This window comes from Orbicella franksi, chromosome 1, assembly GCF_964199315.1.
Source record: "Orbicella franksi chromosome 1, jaOrbFran1.1, whole genome shotgun sequence".
Classification (NCBI taxonomy): domain Eukaryota; kingdom Metazoa; phylum Cnidaria; class Anthozoa; order Scleractinia; family Merulinidae; genus Orbicella; species Orbicella franksi.
This window is the reverse complement of record NC_138145.1, coordinates 43,680,021-43,692,484: the sequence shown is the minus strand read 5'-3', so window position 1 is coordinate 43,692,484 and position 12,464 is coordinate 43,680,021. Positions and strand designations below refer to the sequence as shown.

General features: G+C 38.5%; 1 protein-coding gene across 2 annotated transcripts in view; it reads left to right on the top strand.

Moving 5' to 3' along the window:
• The first annotated feature begins 207 nt into the window (after window positions 1–207).
• Window positions 208–12,464, top strand: part of LOC145463209 (ATP-dependent chromatin remodeler CHD1-like) — a 34,192-nt gene continuing 21,935 nt past the window's right edge. Inside the window, exons 1-6 of one of the 2 annotated variants that reach the window (XM_081446952.1) lie at window positions 208–293; window positions 978–1,179; window positions 9,407–9,623; window positions 10,093–10,179; window positions 11,135–11,232; window positions 12,037–12,351. In XM_081446952.1, coding sequence (XP_081303078.1) covers window positions 986–1,179; window positions 9,407–9,623; window positions 10,093–10,179; window positions 11,135–11,232; window positions 12,037–12,351 — 911 coding nt within the window. In that variant the 5' untranslated portion in view covers window positions 208–293; window positions 978–985. Of the gene's footprint in view, window positions 1,180–9,406; window positions 9,624–10,092; window positions 10,180–11,134; window positions 11,233–12,036; window positions 12,352–12,464 lie in introns of both variants that reach the window. The other variant, XM_081446943.1, reaches the window with a different exon arrangement.

The window sequence follows — 12,464 nt, the reverse complement described above, 5'->3', positions numbered from 1 at the left end:
TGTGTCCCAAAAACTGGCAAGGATTTGAATCTAGACATCAGATTTCTTTGTGTGTATTTTTTCCTTGATGTGCACTCGCATAAAAATATGAAATAATGCAAATGCACTGAACTGAAGGAAATGAAAACGAGAACAATGACAAGAAAACTCATGCGATTGGCGCAAAACCATGTGATGGCAAAGCCGACATGCGCAAATGGATGGCAGCCCAGAATGCATTGCGTCGGCAGACAAAGACAAGCAGCGAGCAGGGAGCGGCACGTTTACCAAGATGGAGTCAGAGAGGGAACAAAGTAAGCGATTTGCTCGTGATAAATTCTTATTTTTGTGCTGTTGATCACGTTATTACATAAATGTTTTACTCTATCAAGTTTCTGTGTTGTTTAAGTCAAGTCTTAGCGGTGTAGAGGGAGTGTTAAGTCGCGTGGATCGAGCCTAATTTTGTCGTGGTTTTTTCATAGTCTTTCGTTTCTGGCCTTCGGTAGCCATCTTTTCCTTCCCCCACGATCCCGTTTTGAGGGCTGTTTTAAGGGAGAATTCGATTTTACGTTTGCTGATGTCGTTGTGTTGGTTTCATTGTTCGTAAATCACGCGGTATGCCCCAAGTAACATCTGTTCTCTTTTGTAGTTTTAGCCATCTTCCCGAAAGGTTTAATACAGTGAATTTTCGCTTCTTCGACAGTCCAGGCGTTGTAAGGGTATTCCCTGGTTCCTTTACCCCCCTTTTTGGGCAATGATGTCCTTCTCCAACCGTGGGCTCTTTGACATCAAAACACGTGTCCCTGAGATGAGCTCTTTGACCCATCTCTTAACAAATACAGCCTGGTTTCCATTTTGAACAATTTTCGAAGGCTCTCTCCTTCTTTTAGCTGTTTACTCTAAGCAATACCCCTTTTGAAACATGGGTACAGCCTCTCGATCCCAGCTCTGTGTTTGAAACCAGTTCACTGGAAAGGAGTGCTTCGAATTTTCCACAGCGAACTAAATGGCGGATAATGAGTCCGATAGCGACGAAGAAGTCGATATTCTTTCAAGTGTGGACGATCGAAGAAGGCCTGTGATGTTTGGAGAACATTTTACACACCATTTTCCTCAAGCTTCGTCCTTTTCGCTTGGACATATCGGAAGCCTTCGTGGAAGTACGGCAGTTTCGTTCCCTGATCAACAACACAACACGAGGTAAATTCCTCTTACAAATTAGATCCCATTTCAGCCGCCATATTTTCTTTGTCTTCCTGATCGAACTGTGCAACGTAGCATGTTTCTGTTCGAGCGAAGGTTCTGTAACTGAATTGTTGAATACTGGTGTGGCTCAAAGAAACAGCGGCATTTTGATGTCGAGGATTTCCGAGGGACGTGTGAAACTCAGTCCTGTTCAGGCTTGATCGGATTTTATATTTTTTTTTCACTTTCAATTCGTTGCGTGTCGCGAAGTGAAAAGCATTTGGCCAGGTTTTTAGGGCATTTTTCATTCGTGAAACATTTTCGCAATCTCTACACAATCCAGCCAACATTTTCCCTTCCTTTTGCCTTCTGTGTGTTCCCTCGCCAGTAGTTGAAATAAGTTTGTTTTCATGATTTTTTTCGCGTGAAATACATGTTCAAAACAACGCCCAGTTGGCTTCAGATTGTTTAATTTCAGGCTGTTGACTTTTTTTATTTCGTTGTATTGTGCCTTCGTCTCTTCGTCGTTCGAGTCAAGCTGAAGCGACCATGATTCATCAAAGGTAACCATAACTTGCTTTCACTGTTTCAGCTGAACCCATAGCTAGTACTTGCCATCATTTCGTTCTCAATCATTCGATATGTAGAAAGGATTTGTTGTCTTTCGATGTGGCAATTCTGAAGCCTTAGAAATCGACATGCTTGTTTCCTTGACCGTGTTGATTTCCTTATATCTTTGATGTTTATTTCTCGTGGGCGATTCCCATTGTCTGAAGGGGGATGTCTTCTCAAATCAACATTTTCCTTTTATGAAAAAAATTTATATATTTTCAAAGCTTTATATACTGTTTGGAAGTTGGATAAAATATATTTGCTTGGACCACTGAAGTGTATGGCGAAGACTGTGAAAAATAGTACTCGTTGCATTTCTCATATTTTTAATTTAATTACAAACACTGGAATTTGGGAATCGAAGGACGATTTTCCATCTAGCTTCTTTGTTTTGGGGATGTTGGCATTTGTTAGAGATATACACATTTTAGGATCCGAGAGCTTTATGTTCAGAGCAATTCTGTGTCTGCTTAACAAAGACTGTGTGGTGGTCAAAAGCTATTGAATATTTTTGTCATATATTTGTTGACCCGTGGAAAGAACCTTAGGCATAATTTGAAATATTTATGTTGTACAAATGTTCCACTGTTCTATTGACCTCTTCAAAGTAAGTTGAATAGTACCAAAATATTATTCTAAAAAATTGTAGCCAAAATTACCAAATAACAATGAATAAAATTTACTAGCTAAGACATCTAAGGTGGTGTCAAGCATGCAGGCATTTTGTATTTCCTGTTAATAATGTAATATTTTATGCTGGAAAATATAGCTTTGTTTGAAAGGAGAAAATTCATTTAGAAATTATGATCAATGGTGTATACAGTACAGATGACTTTTTTCTTCACACCCAATTAATCTAATTCAGTCTGGAAAACTTACAAAAATAATAATAAAGTCGTCATAGAGCTGCAGAAGTTTTGTTAGAGTTTTCAGCAGAGTCACAAGACATAAACAAATTTTGGTTCATTCCGTATTTGACAATAAATTTTTGAGAATTTTTCAGTCACATCATATGTTCAGCTGTGTTTTTCTCTTTACAGACCATTTGATTTGCTTTGAGTTTTATAGGCAGTGAAACTGTTTCGGTCAAATTGATGAGATTGAAATGTTACCAGCAATTGATATGTTGCCAGGAAATTAATTTTATTCTCTTAGCAAAGTATCTAGTAAGTCTTTTTTAGTGGCAATATAAGGAATTTTCTCTTGTTTCTTTTTCAACAACAGAAGGATACTAATTCGAAGTCGAGATTGAATTAATTATGGAAGCTACCCAAAGGCATTTGGCAAACACTGTAACAATCAATGGAATACCATAACTTTTTACTATGTCTTTTACTAAGCTGACCAGAAGTATCTTGCCCTCTTAAGAACAGTGTTTTCCCTAGTCCCTCACAAAAAAAAAAAATAGAAAGAAAGGAAAAAGAAAACGAAAAAAAAAAAAGAAAAGAAAAATAAAACAGTGTGGTGTTCAGGTCAGGTCAATAAATACTTCTGTTAATCAGACTCCACCAAAATAGCATGTAGACAGCCATATTTTTTCTTCATTTTAGCTTCAATCTTGTCTACATTAGACAACAGCAGACCTTGAGAAAACATCCACTAACAAATACCATTTACCAAAATACTTCAAACATTCTACATCTCCAAGGTTTGGAGACTACTGCCATTCCACAATGTGAGATTAAAAATACCAAGGTGCTCTCCGGATGATTGTACAAAACTGCAGTTAGACTGCAAAACCCAATTTTTTTTTCCGTGCTTTAAAATGAGCTGATCGAGAAAGATCATTTAAAGTGAAAAGTGAGGGAAGACCCAGACCCCCCCCCCCCTCAAACCCCCTCAAATGCTAAGAAAGGGTCATGTTTGCAACAAATATTAGTGGTACAAGATAACCAGCTAGTTTAAGGTGTTTGCCCAACGATAAACCTCGAAATGGTCAGAAACCATTGTCGTCATCATCATTATCATCAACCACTCCTCTCTCTTAAGGGGCATAAGGTTATCATGTTCTCAAATCAACACTCTGATTCCCCCCGTCCACCCTTCTCCCATCCACCGAGTGGTGGCAACAGCAATTGCATCAAAAATTGCCAGTAAAAATGGGCCTTTACTTAAATCTATTTGAGAGAAAACTATGGTGTACCTTTTTTTTCTAGCATATACTGTATGTACCGAAAAAACATCTGTACCCAGGTTTTTAACCAGAGTCCAAATACATTGGCAAGTTACATTTTATTAAGTGATGGTTGTGTTTTCACTAGGACAATTTTGGCTAGATAAAGTCGGAAAAGTCCGGAAATGCAGTGAAAACAGTTTGTCTCAAGTTTAGTGCGTTAAAAATGCACGCTGTTTTCACCAGAAAAAAGAAGCAATTATCTCGCCGATATGACCGGAAATTCACACCAAGTTATAGTACCTCGAGAGATGGTATAACTTGTCCCAGTAAATGCCACAGCCAATCACATTGTGCATAGTGACGGGCACCTGCAAAGAATTTGGCAATAATATTTACCAGACACTCGTATCGCGGTTCATTTTGCGAAACAGAACTTTAAGCGGCAGACGAGTTCAACACTCCTTCTCAATTATTTTGGTTTACCATTCCTATGGTCCCGCTAGATTCTCCAGTTCCTTGGCCAGGACACGGCGTCGCTCGACGTGTAGAACAAGTTCCTGCATTACAACATTTCGTCGCATCCTCTTCATTTCTGGGGACATAAACCGCATCCTCTGGGAAAAAAATGCCTTCTCGATCTCCTGCGCATAAATATAGCTAGAGTCAATACAAGAGAAGTCATCAAAAGTGCTTCCTCTCTCAGCCATTTTTGAAAGTTGTGCGGTTTTGTAATTTGAATCTTCTGAGTCAGCGGGTTAAATTCTTGGTTAAATTTCCAGTGAAAACAGATGTCATGTTTAACTAACAAATTTTTGTCTGTAAACAAACACCTAGAAAGAATGTTCAGCTAGTTAATTGGCCTAGTGAAAATGCTACCAATCACTCCACCCCTGGGCCAGTTATGTTTGGTAGACTTTGCCAGTGATAAACAGACCTGCCAACTCTCACGATTTTGCAATGAGTGTCACAATTTTTTCATCTTTTCTTATGGCCTCATGACAAGACTACCAATCCTGCGGTTTCTTGCGAAAAACTCTCAAATGAAATATAACCTCGTCAAATAAAAATGGAAAATTAACGGGGAAAGCTAGAGCCATAAAGTGGTAAACTAATAAAGGGGCACCTTGGATTTGTACTGTATTGTGTGATTTATGCTTGTGTTTACCGTTTTTTGGTGACAGAAATTAAAACGGATTCTGCGCAAAGTTTGAGCAATAAGTGCAAAAATTCTGTACTAATAATCTACTCAAAGCATGGTAACTTTTTGAATACTATTTAAAACATCTCGCTGTAATTCATTTCTCTAGGTGACCTCACAATTAAATCCCCAAGCTTGAGAAATTTAATGTCAAACCTCGTAAGAATGCTTAATGTGTGTGCTATTGTGTTTTCAACTAATGCGAAACGTCCGTTTTTATTGAAATATGGATAACTTCAAGTTCAATTTTCTCTCACGGGGTCAGCTTGAGAGCTTAAGTCTCGATAAGATCTTCTTACCTTTATTCAGAATATTACCATGCTGTGAGGGTTTTTTGGTAACTTTATTTTTGCCATTATTGCTCGAATATTCTTCAGAAATCATCTTAACCATTAACCAAATCTCTATTCCATGCTGAGTTTCCCAGTAGTCTTCACAAGTTCATTTGACATAAGCAATAGGCCATTTTACAGTTGCGTGCCTTGTTACCTGGCCTATGACTGGAAGCAAGGCTGGAGGTGACCTTGCTTTGATGCAGACCTCTCTGCTTTTCTGATGAAAATGCCAACTACAGTGGAACCCAGCCTTACGACCACCCCATTAATACGGCCACCTGGTTATTACGGCCACTTAATTCTGGCCTGAAAGAAAGCTCAGTCAGTCATTTTCTTATTTACAGACCCCCTTTAATATGACCACCCCATTAATACGGCCAGATTTTTGTGGCCCGTTGGTGTCCGGATTAATGGGGTTCCACTGTAGTTAGCATAAGAACAACTTATAATTAATTGCACATCAAAAACAGTGAGTTTTTTTTATTAAAACAAGGTCACCTACAGCCTCACTACCATTCAAAGGCTAGGACACTGAACAGACAACTGTAAAATGGTCTATAGCAATTGGATTAAACGGGTTGAACCTCCGGATCTTTTGTTCATGGGTCTCCCAATTTCCCTTTATCATGGGTTGGCAGGTCTGGATTTAAAGGTTAAGTCTAAAATGGGAGTGAAGGGTGAGAGCTAGGGGGTGAGCCTGAACACTACTGGTTAGCCTGAAGAGCACTCTGATTAGCCTGAATAATGCTCAGGTTAGTCTGTTTACAGTTAACTCTTAAATAATGGTAATGGTATCACCCCTCACCTGGCCTGGATTTTGGCCTGCTCATGATACGTGTAAATCCATTTCACCATAAATTAGTAATCAACTGAAAAACGAATGGCTGTTCACAATGTTTGGGAACAGTATCCTGTAGTATTCAAACATTGGGAAAAGAGAATGCACAAATGATTGTGTAGGGACACAGTCAGCTGGTGCACATACACATTAGATACCATTGTGCGGTTCCAGAAAATATCTATACTCCCCCCATAGAAGGGATTGGAATTTCCTGGGGGTGGGGGGTTCTGGAAGACCGAAAAATTTAAAGAAATGTATGAAACTTAACTGGAATTTCCAGAGAGCTGGGGAGGTGTTAGAAAAAATCCCTTCCCTAGGGGAGGTATAGATATTTTCTGGAACTACGCATTTCATAGCTAATTTGCATGTCACAGAGACACGACCCATACTGTTTTTAACCAAATCTGATAAAATAACATCACAAAATGAGCAAAAGCACACTCAAAAACAGGTTTTTCAGTAAACAATAGAAAATCAAGCAAAACACTGCAAAGATTGAAGCTGATTTCTAGATGTAGTTGACACGTATCTTTGATTTCAGGTTGAGGTGGACTTTTTCCAAAGTGAGAAAACCAGTGTCCAAAAAAGTGTCCCAAAGCTGACTGTGTCCCTTTAAGCCTGTACTTTCTTACAGGGTGTTGTCCATTTTCTAAAATACACACCTCAGTGTTTTGCCTGGCACTCAACTTTTTTGCCTCTGTTATGGGACTAGGAAAAATATAAGCGTTTTCAAGGTGCAAAGAAAACTAATTTTTGAGCTTAGCTTTCTGGCAAGGTGTAACATGATGCACTAGCCTGAAAGTTATTCTTACTAGCCCCCCCCCGCCCCCCCGCCCCCCCCCCCATCCAAAAAAAATTCTTACGAGCTTATCAAAATAATAATCTCTTTCTGCAGTACTACTGTGATTTGAATTTCTTTAACAATATAACCCCCCAAAAAGCTTTTTAAGCCTGTCTAGCAAGTAACGGACAGAATCTACTTGCCCAACTGTAAAATCCACCAACCGTGGGCTATCAAACATTACTTTTCTACATAATGTCTAATATGTTGGTGAACTGTAAGCAGTGAGGAATACTCCTGGTTAGCTTGAATAATGACTCCAGTTAGCCTCAAGGCACTGATTGGATGGTAGTTAGCTCATAACACTGGGATTCAAGTGTTACTGTTAACTAATGTATCATCTAGTACTTAAATCAAGGCTAACCAGAATGTTATTAAGTTTAGGCTAACTTAGATGCCTTTCAGGGTAACTTTGACTATTCAGCACTCTTTGCTATAATTCTCACTTTTCTGGTTTTCCGCAAAATTAAGAATTTTGTTGTTGTTGTTGAGGATGATGATGACAATTAGGGTTTTGGGGTCTTTGAGGCACTTTTCACAATTTATATTAAAACATTGACTAAAGTACCTATATATTATTATGTTATTTGCTGACTAGGAAGTCCGTATAGTGAAAAACTGACTGAGGTCTTGAAAATGCTGCCTGAGGCCACAGGCTAAGGGTAGCATTTTCAAGCCTGACGAGACAGTTTTTAACTATATTGACCGACCCTAAGCCGTTAAATAACTTGACATTTTTCCCTTTCTCTCAAATCACTTTTATAATATTATTGTTGACCTTTTCAATGCACACATCGTGCATGTATTACCGTGAATGTGGTCAGAGATAGGAAAATCCAGACTGCACTGAGAACTAATCAGATTGCAAGATTTGTTACTGTGTCCTCTTACAAACAATAAATGTATATATTTTTTCGCAGTTTTCCAGTGTTTGCAAGGAAAATCCTGTATTAGTCATCACACTCAAAAGTCCAGCCGGTATTTTACGTCAGTTACAGAACCTTCTAAAGTTTGGGCTTAAATCATGACCAGCAAGCTGTTGTTAAGTTGTTAAGATGTTAAGTGTTGCAAGCCAACGCTTAAGATAGTGTGTGGCACTTTACATGTACACATGATACAACATAAACACAGGACACAGTGCAGCTGATAATGCAATGAGACACAAAGTTGATCCAGGGCGGGGAACTCCCATCTGAAAAGGAAGGGTGCTTGTTGGATATTTTGAAAAGAACCCCTGAGAGGTAACAAAATCCTGTTCTGTGGGCGTGGATTGAAATTTTTTCATCCCTACAAGTCACCAATTCTAAAACAACGCACTAACTGACACTTCCGTAATTTTTACTAGTGACAAAGATGATTGCTTCAAATACCTTCTCGTTGATTTGCTTTATATATATATGGAAGTTCCCCCCCACCTCCCCCGGAGTTGATCATGTACTCTGACGTGAAGAGGTTTTATGGCAAGGTTTTGAATTTGGGTCATTTTATTGTTGTGTTAACTTTTTTGTAGGTCTTTAACATGCCAATCGTTTGCAATTGCAAAAAGTTGTAATAAATTAACTAATTCCCGTGAAAATAAGTAGCTATAATAACTACTAGTTAACTAGTTTTCTGAGCCAATCAAGGGACAAGTTGTTATGAGAATAGCGAGCATTTAGTATAAGACAAATCTTGTTAACTAAATTCCAGCCATTTTAATCCAATGTGAAAAGGTCCTTTCCATTAGAAAATGTCTGTGGAAGGAAGGTGACTTTTTGGGGTAAACTAAATTATTTGACCAATTGGACCAAAGACTTAATTTCGGACTGAATTTCAGACTCAGAAGACTTAATTCCAGTTAGTATTTAAATTCTAACTTCAGTTGGCTTCAAGGTTTAAAGAAATAAATCTAGCTTAATTTGAATTATTTCTTTAAGTTTTGGAGCCAACTGAATGAAGTTGCAGGAAGATTTATTAAAAAGTAATGTTGTAATGCTTTATTTAGTCCTATAATGTTCCGCATATGGTAAGTATATATTTTTTTTTGTTATACAAAATTGTGTCAATGTGTTGGCAAATGAGCGACATCCCATGTATTCTAATAATATGCTTTGTACAGCAATGTACAAAGCAATGTACAGGCTGAAGTTTCTCATGTCTTAAAAGCTTGTAGCATTAGAGAGTCAGAGATTCGATCGTAAAATTTCATATTGATGGTATAGCACTGTAGATTTGGCTTAATGTGTTAAATAGGTTACTGCTAAAAATAGTGAGGATTTCAATGACCTCAGTGAATTCTTGGACATGTGATCTTTGACAGACAGGACAGTGACTCTGGTTCTGAAGGTTCAGACAGCAGTCAGTCAGAATCTGAGTCTGATGATGATGGAAATGAACAGCATGAGATGCAGCGCCATCAGCCACCTCCATTATCACACTACCATCCAGCAAGCCAGATGTTGTCACCTGGACAACTGCAGCACACCTTTAACAACAATCCAACTACCCCAACGCAAAAGAAGAAGTTTGAAGAAAGGGTATGTATAAGATTATAAACATATGCAATCCATTCCACAATTGGTGCATGACATTTAATTTACAGACTGCAGACTGTAGAGTACTTTTAAGGCCTGAATAACACTCCAGTTAGCCTGGATGTCACTTAGGTGAGGAAGTTACTCTGTTTATGGTCAGCTCTTGGTTGTGGAAATGGGAAGAGGGTATTTGTTTACAGTTAGCTCTGATCTTGGTAATGGAAATGGGAATATGATATTTGTTTATGGTTGGCTCTAGATCTTGTTGATGGTAATGAGAATTCGAAATTACTGTTTGTGTAGTTGATAATTAGGCTGCAGTTTGCAAATGTCATACACCACTCCACAGCGACACCATAATTTTAATTAAGTATTGGAGCTCTGAGGATATACTTGCAATTATAGTAAAATATTTGGAAATATTTTTGCCTGCAGTTTTTTTTACACCCAACTTCTCTTTTGTTTGAAATAGTTTTGGGAAGAGGATCCAGAAACTTATGGAGTCAGAAGATCAGGAAGATCAAGAAAGGAACCAGAAAGATTTACTGTAATACAAGAGGTAGCAGTTTACCCTTGGTACAAGTTGGTATTTTCCTTTGTTCTCCTGTACATATAAGCAAAGGTTTTGTAATGCAGCACAAACAAGTAAAAAATTAGTGATAAAACGTCTTTCGCTTTTATCGTTCTGCTGTATGTTCAGATGTGTTGCAATGTAATATATAAAATGAAGGAAAATACGAAATTGTTTCAAGGGTAACGTTGAATCACAACATACACATAACTAGACTGGGTTTTGGCTAGTTCTTAGCCCTCAATATTTTGTTAAGGTTAATCTGTTGTTTAGAGTCATGTGGTCTGAGCAAAGAAAGCAAGGCTTTCCCTGGTTGTTTGTGACAGCTATGTCATTGAGTTAAATAAATACTTTATTTAAATCAATTATTGAACATTATTAAGAGGACTGCGAGAAAGCCATCACAAAGTAACCAGGCAAGGCTGGGTTGACTACATCTGTATTTCATACTAATAGATGAATTTTAGAACAAAGTAGGCTATTTCGTCATTACTAGTGCCTCAGCATTTAAGATTGGCATGACAATTTGCCTGTACCCATTTATAGAATATTGCTACTTTGAGTGACAAGAAGCACTGTGAGAATAAAAGGAAGAACACCACTCAATGTCCCCAGCTGTGCCTTGAATGTAGATGATTTGATCATTTGATATTATTGTAATTATTATCATGTTTGGTCTAACTACAGTTAACTAAAGATGGATTAATGATAGATGGGGTGGATCTATACCAGTTTCTACCATTTTGTAGAAATCAGTCAGATTTTTCAGAATTACTCAGGACCCATGCTAGAAATTTTCTAAAGGAGCATGGTCCCAGACTCCTCTAGACGCTTCAGCCTTTGAGACTCATTGTTTTGGAAATCAATCACCATAGATCCATGCCTGGATAGAAATGTTTCATAACCTCTCTAGTATTGATGTGTACCTTGTTTTGTTTTGTAGGGATCAGGAAGTGAGGATGGAGAGAGGAGTGAAGGAATGCCTAGAAAGAGGAAAGTGAGGTCCTCAGGAAGACAGAACAGAAGGATTTCATCCACAAGGTTAGAGGTTTGACGCTATACATTTATGGTAACTTATATTAATTTAGTGTGATAGCATAAATGATTGTTTGCTTGATGTTTGATAGTGCGTGTCAATATTAATATGTATAGTCTTGACCAGTGGCCTCTAGCTTCAAGGGCCATTAAAGCATGCAAGCAACTAGTAAATTGAATACAATAATGGCTAGGAAAAATAACTATTTTGAGGCGACCGTGTTGTGTGGTATATGGATAACATCTGTGGGATGTACATGTATTGCCCTTTCAAAGGTCCATTAAGAACATACGTTCTTACCTGAGGGAGATACCCTTACAATAATTAGACTTTCCTTGCTCTTTCTCTCTGTTCCTTCTTCCATTGCCCTCCACTCTTCCCATCTCTCCCTCTCTCTCCCACCCTGCCTCTCCCATGCTCCCTCTCTCCTCTCCTACCATCTTTTCTTCCTTTCCTTCCTTTTTCCTTCTTTCTCTCTCTCTCCCTTCCTTGCAACATTGCTTTCTTCCTTTCTCCGTCATTCCTTCTCTCCCTTACTCTTTCACTTCTTTCTTCCCCTTTCCTCCTTTGACCCTATCCCCTTCCACCCTCCTATAAGGTGCGAAAAAGGGAAACTTCTCCTGGTAGTTAAATTGAGCATTTACAGAAACCTTCATACTAACATTTAAGGTCAGGGCTAAAAGGGTAACTAAAGATATCTTAGTTTATGGTAAACTTTGGGCGTAAATGTTCTCTATTTGCCCTAGAAACATGCCATTGTAACAGGGATTGTATCTCACTTTTCTCTGCATCAAAATATCACATTTCAGTGAAGACTGGTCAGTGGCAGATGGCAATGGTAGTGAAAGTGAAAGTAGCGACAACTACACTCCTGAACAGGAGGTCAGGAACAGACCGAGACCTGTGCCACGCGCTAATGCAAGGGTGCCGCCAGTTGTACCCAAACCTAAGGATTTTGTTCCTCGCAAGAAAGCTCCTGCACCCTCGCCACAGAAAGTTCCCAGTAGGATAAAGAAGTTAGAGAGTGAGGAATCTGAAGAGGATGACGACAATGATTATGATGATGATGATGATGATGAAAACAGCAGGAACTCCGTCAGAAGAGCTGCAGTAACTATTTCAAGGTAGAAGAGCAATCTTGACTTTGCAATTGATAATGATAGCTAGCGGTGCAGAATCTGCATCACTAGTGTTCTTACTCAGAAACAATGTGAAAAATCATATTACTTCTTCAGCT